The following is a 9,788-nucleotide window of genomic DNA, read 5'->3' as shown; positions in this document are numbered from 1 at the left end:
TATTAACAAATATATTCTATATACAATAAACATACATTATTATTAATAAGATCTTATACACAATAAAAAGAACATTCTCAATTATCTTAAATCTAACATTGTGCACTACTTTGACTCAACACAATAGTGTGCTCGAATGTATGTATTTACATTATTGTGCATTTGTGTGACATATTAAAATTGTAAACAAATTCAATAAGTACTAAAAGGTATATTTGATCTTCCAATTGCATTTAATTATTCTTCAACAATTCCCACACAACATAGAGACCTCCAAGATATTCCTCGAAAAGCTGTATTGTGTTTTCTTTTTAAAACACATTCACAACTGATATCCGAAGAAATGAAAATTTATATGTAGATCGTTTGCAATATCGTTTATATAGTATAAGATATGTAGGCGAAACACAGAGTATTATAAATTGTTTCATATCTTACATTCAATTCTAACCTTTCGACCGGTAACTTTTTTCACTGTTTTCGTTATTCTCTGTAGATGTCAAAGGCTTTTATTTCTTGATAATTTCAATATTGATTCGTATCGTTTTATAGCACGTTAAAATACACACGATATTTAACTAAAAATACAGCAAATGATACGGCACATGCCAAATGAAGTGTCTTTCGCGCCTTTTTTGCCTTAGGAAAGTGTGTGTGTTTATTGAAGAAAACTAAGGGCGATATTTCACAGTTCGATATTAAATATAAGTCTGATTTTAAATAGCCTTAAGATTTCATTCAGCCAATGAAATGTCTGTATAACATACGTTTCTGGACTATATGTACGATTTTAATGGATCGTAAATAATAGATTATATTTCAATAGATTGTACGACTTTATTGTATGATTTTTTTCAGGATTTTAAATTTAAGATTGAATTTTTGAAGACCACTCCAAAGTCGGTGCTTTGTAAATCGAGCACGTGGAATTGACGCGACAGCCAATGAATCTTGCGGTTTACTTCAGATTTCTTTTCTCATGCCAGGATGGTCAATTGGTAATCGTGCTCTTGAAGCGTTAACAGCTCCAACAATTTCAGTTGATAATTTTTTCTACAAGTTCCGCATATTTCTACATATTTTCTTTTCTCGAAGCTGCATTCTGGAAGATTTATAAAGATTATAATTGTTCATAAGCGACACAACGTTGAATAAATTCACGAAAAGGTAATTCGAATCGTTCAAGTGTTTTCGATGCAGCAACACAAGAGATAACACAAATATAATTATAACCATTTGTGATTTATAAATTATTTCAAGTTAATGTTTATGTGAGTGTTTAAATTTGTTAATTTTACATAAATCAAAATTATGTAAAATCATCGTCACCTTGGCCATATCGATATCTTTAATAACATCGTGCATATTCCATTTAGAACGAGGGATTTTCAATTCATTGTGTGTTTAGGTTTTTTTTAATCGAAACGTGAATGTTCGATTTCAAAAACAAAGGCATTCACAGAATGTAACGAAAGAATAAGAAAAGAAATAGACAAAGAATGTTTTATTTAAATAAGTAACGCGGTTTCATTTATATTTATATTCACTTTTATACGTTCGTAACTGCGAATATACAAAAATTTAACAAAATATACAAGGTATATTTTTTGAATTTCAAATCTTTATTAAAGATTATAATATTACTAATGTTAAGAAGTATATGTTTATTTTAAAATTCTATAAATGATAATACTGAATTTGTCAACATTGTTAACCTGCTGATAAACACACAATTCTAGATTTATTGTTCTAGGAAAAATAATATTGATCGATCTTGACTTTATCAGGCATTAGATTCAATGGTAAGTTTCTAATCCATTTTGCTTTATTTGATTACCAAATACATTTTCTTTCCAAATCAATTGATCTTTAAGAGTATATCTTAGGAGGAGGTGATTAGCAGTGATAGTGAACAAGAAGCAATACATAATATACGTACAAATGTAGATGTATATGTGGTAATTAGACGGAAAAAGGTGACTTTATACCTCAACGTGCAGGAGAATATCCAAGTTATTAATCTCAAGAAAATGATTGAAGGTAAGACATGTGTATCTAAAAAAATTAATAGGCAGAGATATAAGCAGAAACACATTAATGTTGAAATGAATATATATATTTTACAGCTATATTCAAAGTACAGCCACAGGATCAACAGCTATTTATCATGTTTCTAAACAATTGCCATCTTGATGAATATAAGGAATTATCCGATTCTACTGTACAGTTGTTTCATTATGGATTGACTTCATCGGCGGCAATGGTAACACATCCTGCAGTAATCGGATTAGCTGTACGACAAGAGGATGGTTCATTTGAAAGTCTCGAAGTAACGCCATACTCAAACACAGAATGGCCAATGCCTCCAACCGATGATGATTTGGAAAAATATGCTGCTTATAACGAAAAGTATGCGAAAATGCTGTCTGAATTTTTGGAAAAAGGTTCAAGTAAAAAGACATTGAAAATGAAATAATATGACATTGACAATTAATTATGTTTTGTGTTCAGTTGAAATTCTACATAATGCAAGGCGAGAAAAGTGTATTATATTAACTGTAGTATATACATATACCTTCTATATATTGTAGAATAATAAATATATTATAAACACTACAGGCCTTTATTTTGTAATTTTTAACGATATTGTCAAGTAGCATATTACATCGCCTATAAAGCATATTAAGAAAGCGCTAAATAGAAAGTGTGTACAAACGCCTTTCTTGCGTTTTATTGCAGACGCTGTTGTGATGTTTGGGTTGTTACATTGTTAAACCATTTTTTTCTACTATTATACCTATCTGAAGAATCAGAATTTGGATTCGGAAATGATCACACAAATCAATTTTTATCTATTTCAATTTCTTGGAAACTAACATGGATTTGTATAGTCATTGCTGAATTCAAAATTCGGATTTTTCAGATGCCGAGATATAAGCTATGTTTTTTGTAAATGAACTGGTATACTTTTGAAATTTAAAGTGAAATAGATACATGTTCAGTATTTTTAGACAGAAAGAAAGTTTTACATTCTATAATGAAAAAAAAATAAACCTATAAAGAGCTCTGTGCAACGATAATATAGGGTGCGCGCGTTTCGTTTCATGATGCGTATACTTAATGTATCGTTTATTCTTCCCCACCAAACGTTAAACAAGGACAATTGATGCATTATGCACATCATGTACGAATCGGAACGCACCTATAGTTTGTTTGCATCGCTTACACTTTTTATATTTAGAAACTTTTTTTCGTCAATGCTTAAACATATCCTTTTTGAAAATTTCAAGCAACGTGAATAGATTCAATATATAATGTCATTAAGAATTACAGAGTATAAGAGCCTGAACATAATATAAGCTTGATCAATTAATTGTGTTCATATTTTAGATCACGTATATAACTTTATATAAATACAATCACAAAACTTTGCAATATTAATTAAGAATACTGTTCATCATAGTTATAAGAATTGAAATCTGACGAGTAATTTACATTACATAATTCATCTATATCTATAAAAAGAAAAGAAAAAATATTGTTACTTCTTAAATCATAACATAAATATAAATAACATGACATTTTATAATACGATTAATATTTTTCATACAATATATTTTTATATTTACATTTTTCTCACTGATTTTATTTTTCTTCGTGGAAATTTCTTCTCACATTTCTTTTTCTAAATGGCAAAACTTTTAGCAACAAATATAATTAATTGTAATCACTTTTATAACGATTAACAATAATATCAGCAGCAACTATAATCGATCATGACCATATATTTTGAGTGGAGTTAAACGTTTAAAGAGAACAATTGGAAAGTCAAAATAATGTTATACTGACTGAATTATATAAAAAACAAAACTGATATAAATTCGGTTACGTGATGACTTTATTTGGCAAATTGACGTTATTTTAACTTTCTCGTTGGTATGTAAAATACGAATTGCGCTCTCAAACATGGCGGTCGCTTGATTTCTCGAAAGCGAAAAGCCCTAAACCGAGTTTCCAATTTGCCATTTCATTTCCTCCACTCCAGTTCCTGTATGTATGTACGTACCACCATGGGACAAATCCAATGGCCAATGAGCGAGGTTAAAAGATAGGTAGAGTCGATGATAGAGGCCGCTTGGCAGCATTTAGGGGAATTCGCGCGTGTTTGGCACTGTTTGCAGTGGTTTGCAGCCAGCGACGTGTTTACGGCCCGTATCCGCGTAGAATAGTAATTTGTCCGTGGCGTTTTTTTTTTTCTGCGTCAGACGAAGATCAGCTAAGCAGAGAGGGATTGATAACGAGAGTGAAGCGATAGCGAATGGGCGTGTGAGACAGGACTTTTCTGTCGTGACGGGCTTGTTTGTTGATCTCTTCGTGTTTAACTTGGGATTGTTCTGAATTTGATTGTTCTGAAGAGATGGACGCGAACAGCGAGCAGCCGGCCGCAATCGCGGCCACCGAGTCCGCCTCCGCCAACGAGCAGGAGCACAATGACGAGGCAATGGAGGAAACAGAGGAGTACAACTACGAGGGCGACGATTACAGGCATTTCATGCCGCGTGGCCGCGGCGGCTTTCGGTGCGTATCGCGACGCGCCGCGTCGTCCGGCTCCGCGAGCGGCGATCTTTTCATGGTGTTGGTCGCATCTTTTCTTTTCCTCCTACTCTCTCCTTCTCAGCATGCTCTTCGCTCTTCCCGTTATGTTTCCATATCTAATCCTATCTGATTTGAGTTGACAGCGTCCCGATTCCGTCGTGCGTTTTCACTTCTGCCCTGACATACGCAAATGTCGGATATATTTTTTTTATTTTTGGACCGACACCGGCTCGTGCGAAGGCTCCTCGCGCTTCGCGCGGGAGTTAATTAATTAATGCTATCATCTCTCTTTCCAAGTAATTTTCTAGTACTTGTTTATAGAAGCGTTACGTGAATATGCGCGGTGCCTGACGCGAGCAGATCAGATCCGCAGCGTGTGGAGCAGAGCGTATCTTTTTGTTTTTCTTAAGAGTCAAGTAAGATTCGGAAAGATACTTCTGATCTTCCTTCCTCTCTAAGTGGCATGGTAGAACGCTAAGATATCTAGTCACAACGTATAAAAATAATTTAAGGGGTCGTGGCAGAGGTGGGTTTGATTTCCCTATGAGAGGTGGGTCCCCAAGGTTTAGAGGAAGAGGATTCGGACCACGTGGGCCAATGTTCCGTGGAGCAAATAATGGATTTCCTTTCGAAGCTCCACCAAGGCCAAATTGTCCACCTGGTCCAGCAGGACCAAGATTCCGAGGACCACCGCCGTTTGATCCCAGCTGGGGACCAATGGGACCTCCTAATTTCATGGGACCTCCAAATTTAATGGGACCTCCAGGAATGGTATGTATGGAATATTTTAATAATTATCAATTTATATCAGTGTTTCTGAATCCTAATTATTACTTTAGCCACCACCACATATGATGAATGGCCCTATGGGTGCAGGACCAGGTCCATATGGACCACCACCTGGAATGGGACCACCTAACATGAACAGCGTAAGTTATCTATAAAGAAAAATTTATTTTTTAACAACTCTTGTATTGCCAATATTGTTCTATACTTGTTTTTAATAATGTAACTTGTAGATAGCGTATACTTTCATTTACATGCTTGTTGTTTTTGAAAAAATGGATTATAAAAAACACATGAGAATACTTTCCTAAATGAAATGTATGCCGTAGATTCCAGGACAACAGCAGCCACCCCAACAAGCACAACAGCAAGCAAACATTCCAGGTCTAGATCTCAATGGAGAAGTGTGGGTAGAGACGAAAGCGGCTGATGGCAAGTCGTATTATTACAATATTCGTACGAGAGATACCACATGGACTAAACCAGAGGGACCAAATGTAAAGGTCATGGTACAAGATCAGGTAAATAAATGCGAGTTTTGATTTGTATATTTTTTAAAATTATTTACTTGCAAATCTTATTATTTTATTTATCTCGATTGTGATTATAAATCTGGGTTGTACATTTTTATTATGTTTTGTATTTTTTTCTTCTTTTGCCATTAGTTTTATTGGTATATTTTATTTATTGATATGTATTTTTACGCGGGTAAAATACAGGCAAGGGAACAAAGTATAAATAAAAGAACCCCCCATATTTCAAAAAATTGACAATTAGCAATGTCATAACAAAGATCGGTAAGTTTACTAACTCGTCAGTAAAATTGAAATTTTATTTTGTTCGTTTAAATAAAATGTGAAACGATTCATTCTGAACAATTCTTAACAAAGTGTCTCATGATTTTGCAGTTGGAACAGTTAGTACATGGCGCGTCAAAACAAGCGGCAACACGTTCTACCACACCTACTCCATCAAGTAGTACACCGACCAAGATTAGTGAAAATAGAATTCCTCAAGGCGGTGAACAATCGTCTTCTAATAATACAGATGCTATTAATCAATTGAGTACGGCACCTCCTGGTACCGGACCACCACCTACATTAAATGATGCACCGGATGTTAATAACCAAACATCTGAAACAAATCAATCAAACGGTAATTTGATATATTTTGAAAATGTTTTTGAGCTTTATATATTTATTTTAACATTGAAGTTTTTTAAATTTACATTAAAATGTTGTCATTAAGAGATGAAATCTTGAAATATTAGGCACAGCACCCACAACAGTTACCAACACGCCACCGATAAATACACCGACAGTAAATACAAACATAATGCAACCGCCGCCAAATATGATCCCTATGCAGCATAGAATGCCAAATCAGTTTGGTAATCCGATCGCAACGCAATTCGGAGCAACGCCCTTCGGAATGCCACCGCCTGGTTTCCAACCTTTTGGCGGTTATGGGCCACCACAAACAAATTGGGGTATTGTAAAATACGTGAAATAAAAACAGTTTGATAAATGACAGAAAAAACAAAGAAATATTTTTATAATTCTTAAATAGATCGTAATAGAATACACCTACATTCTTTTTTAGGTATGCCACAAATGCCTCATGGTGTAATGACACCTCAAGCGCCTGCTGAAGATCCTGCTATACTAGCACAACTTGATTCTGAATTAGTAGCAGCTGCTATGGTCTGGACCGAGCATCGTGCACCAGACGGTAGATTTTATTACTACAACAGTAAAGCAGGAGAATCAGTATGGGAAAAACCACAAGCCTTGAAAGATCTAGAAAGTATGTAATAAATAATTTCTTTACAACAATTATCTCCATAAAGCAAAATAACTAACGTAGATATTAAAATTTTTTTTAATATAATAATTTTATAGTTAATATCTTAAATCCAATAATGTATTTTAAAATTTCATTCTGTTAGATGCGAAATTAACATTACGGCAGAAAAATGAAGAAGCAAGTGCTGTTTCTACCACCAATACCACCGTTACAACTACTGTTGTTACCAACAATAGTACTACTACGGTTGAACCTAGCAAACAAGACAAGCCGCCAGAGAATGTTCAAGAAACCAAAGATAGTACAAAAGATGTTGATAACGCTAAACCGAAGAAAGAGGAAAATACTGCAAAGGAACCTGCAAAACCTCAAGACAAGTCTAGACCAATTTCCAGTACGCCAGTGCCTGGAACTCCATGGTATACTTAGAAATATTAATTTGTTTTATATTACTATTCGTATTGTATGTATATTTATATGAATATATTCGTTTGTAAAGGTGCGTCGTTTGGACGGGAGATGGACGGGTATTTTTCTACAATCCTTCTTCGAGGATATCAGTTTGGGAAAGGCCGGATGATCTTGTTGGCCGTCAAGATGTGGACAAGATGATTTCAACGCCACCAGATGCGATTGGTGCTACAAAACCAGCACGTCAATCGGATACTAGTGAGAGTAGCGATGATGATCAGCCCACACCAGCCAAAAAGATGAAACACGAAGATACCAAAAGTAATTGTTACTCTAAAATTAAGTACTGCACGATTGCATTCATTTTTTTTTCTTTTTTAAAAATAAATAATTTTGGTATTTTTTCCTTCAGCCACACCCATTAAGGAAGAAGAAGAAAAGGAAGGAAAAAAGACCATCGACATCGGTAAGGAAGCTGCGATAGAGGCCGAAGTGAGAGCAGCGAGGGAGAGGGCGATAGTTCCATTGGAAACGAGGATCAAATCATTCAGAGATATGCTTGCGGAAAAAGATGTAAATTATTATATACTCTTCTATTATTTATACAGACTATAATGTTACTTTAATTTATTGCTTCCGAAATAGATTAAAGTTCATTTCACTGTTTTACTTACAATCTTCAAACCAATTCTTCAATCAATTTCTTATATATCTATATCGAAAACAACTGAATTTGTGTTTTCAGGTATCTGCATTCAGTACTTGGGAAAAGGAACTTCATAAAATAGTATTTGACCCACGCTATTTACTTCTAACGTCAAAGGAAAGGAAACAAGTCTTCGAGAAATACGTAAAGGAGAGAGCGGAAGAAGAAAGACGAGAAAAGAGGAATAAGATGAAAGAACGAAAAGAACAATTCCAGAAGCTTTTAGAAGAGGCAGGACTTCATGGAAAGTACGTATACAAAAAAAGCATTTTTTCCCCCATTTTTTATTTAATAATATTTCTACAGAAAGTATCCATTTCTATATTTATTTTTTCTATACTATATTTTTGTAGATCATCATTTAGCGATTTTGCTCAAAAACACGGAAGGGATGAACGGTTTAAGAATGTAGAAAAGATGCGCGAACGAGAAAGCCTTTTCAACGAATATCTTCTGGAAGTGCGAAAGAAGGAGAAAGAGGAAAAAACAGCGAAACGAGAACAGGTATTTTTATTTTATTAACATTATTCAACATGCGCGCGCATTGTGTGGCAATGCAACAGATTTTTTTCAGGACCATTTTAATACAAATAATTACAAATATTTTCAACACCGATACAAGTAAGACATACATTCTAGCACCATTTTTCCCATCCAATGATAAGACGTGTATATTTAATGAATAATGAAGGATTAAGATGCACTTAATAGGTCTGTTCTTTTTGACTGAACTTTTGCACCAGTTTATCTTTCTTCTTTTTTTCTCTTCTCCCGGAGAAAAGAAAGATAAACTGCTGCAAAAGTTCAGCCAAAAAGAACAGGCCTTATGTCTTTCAATATTGGTTATAAATAATTTGGAATACTCTCTAAAATAATAAAAATTATATAATATTTAATTTATCCAATATTTTATTATAAATTTTTATTTTTATTTGTTTATAAAATTGTTTGGAATTTATATTGTAAGTAATATTATAGATATATATATATATATATATTGATTTTCATATTATTTGTGAATTTAAAAACTGTAAAAATAATATTTCTTTTACTTGAATATACATATACATATTTAAAGTTATTTTATCAAATACTTAATATTTATGCAAACTTTTTTTTTTCTCTATGAGTGTACCTACAACAAGTTCTTTGTATCATAAGAAGAGCATCACGAACCACATTTCCTATATTTGTCCTTATCCAATAAACCTTTCTTCTTCCATTCCAGGTAGATGTCGTTCATTTATAGTGAATTACTTTATAAATGCTGCTCGAAGAATATTTAACGCAGCATATAAATATAATTATACACTACATCCGCGATAAGTTGCGCATGGGCTGAATACATGTTTATTCGGCACTTGCTCCTATGTTTATATAATTATATTATTTTATTAATTTTTCAATTGAAATTACTTCACCTTATTAAGCGAGGCTTTGCAATGCGCGATAGCATAAGAATCAAATTAAGAATAAATGCAAA

At 33.6% G+C, this 9,788-nt stretch overlaps 2 protein-coding genes across 4 annotated transcripts in view; both read left to right on the top strand.

The window, feature by feature from the left end:
• Positions 1 to 853: 853 nt before the first annotated feature.
• LOC108780800 (uncharacterized) lies at positions 854 to 2,533 on the top strand. Of its 3 annotated transcripts, none has more exons than XM_018548617.1 (4): positions 854 to 1,167; positions 1,788 to 1,802; positions 1,887 to 2,040; positions 2,127 to 2,533. In XM_018548617.1, the coding sequence occupies exons 2-4, from the start codon at positions 1,800 to 1,802 to the stop codon at positions 2,474 to 2,476; spliced, it is 507 nt and encodes a 168-aa protein (XP_018404119.1). In that variant the 5' UTR covers positions 854 to 1,167; positions 1,788 to 1,799; the 3' UTR covers positions 2,477 to 2,533. The 3 variants fall into 3 exon arrangements, with proteins under 3 accessions (XP_018404119.1, XP_018404117.1, XP_018404118.1); XM_018548615.1 differs by having other exon boundaries at positions 856 to 1,167; positions 1,754 to 1,802; XM_018548616.1 differs by having other exon boundaries at positions 856 to 1,167; positions 1,740 to 1,802.
• A 1,739-nt stretch (positions 2,534 to 4,272) lies between these two features.
• LOC108780789 (transcription elongation regulator 1) overlaps positions 4,273 to 9,788 on the top strand; it is a 14,713-nt gene continuing 9,197 nt past the window's right edge. The window contains exons 1-12 of the mRNA XM_018548603.1: positions 4,273 to 4,578; positions 5,109 to 5,367; positions 5,436 to 5,525; positions 5,712 to 5,903; positions 6,291 to 6,537; positions 6,653 to 6,871; positions 6,985 to 7,188; positions 7,331 to 7,607; positions 7,688 to 7,920; positions 8,012 to 8,172; positions 8,345 to 8,553; positions 8,659 to 8,815. Coding sequence (XP_018404105.1) covers positions 4,418 to 4,578; positions 5,109 to 5,367; positions 5,436 to 5,525; positions 5,712 to 5,903; positions 6,291 to 6,537; positions 6,653 to 6,871; positions 6,985 to 7,188; positions 7,331 to 7,607; positions 7,688 to 7,920; positions 8,012 to 8,172; positions 8,345 to 8,553; positions 8,659 to 8,815 — 2,409 coding nt within the window. The 5' untranslated portion in view covers positions 4,273 to 4,417. The remainder of the gene's footprint in view (positions 4,579 to 5,108; positions 5,368 to 5,435; positions 5,526 to 5,711; positions 5,904 to 6,290; positions 6,538 to 6,652; positions 6,872 to 6,984; positions 7,189 to 7,330; positions 7,608 to 7,687; positions 7,921 to 8,011; positions 8,173 to 8,344; positions 8,554 to 8,658; positions 8,816 to 9,788) is intronic.

The sequence above is a fragment of the Cyphomyrmex costatus genome, unplaced genomic scaffold (genome assembly GCF_001594065.2).
Source record: "Cyphomyrmex costatus isolate MS0001 unplaced genomic scaffold, Ccosl1.0 scaffold741, whole genome shotgun sequence".
Lineage (NCBI taxonomy): Eukaryota > Metazoa > Arthropoda > Insecta > Hymenoptera > Formicidae > Cyphomyrmex > Cyphomyrmex costatus.
This window is presented reverse-complemented; position numbering and strand designations above follow the sequence as displayed.

Bases quoted from the DNA above. Each gene is read 5' to 3' on its own strand.
- LOC108780800 (XM_018548617.1), top strand. The intron at 2,041-2,126 runs GTAAGACATGTG...TATATTTTACAG, and splicing joins TCTCAAGAAAATGATTGAAG to CTATATTCAAAGTACAGCCA.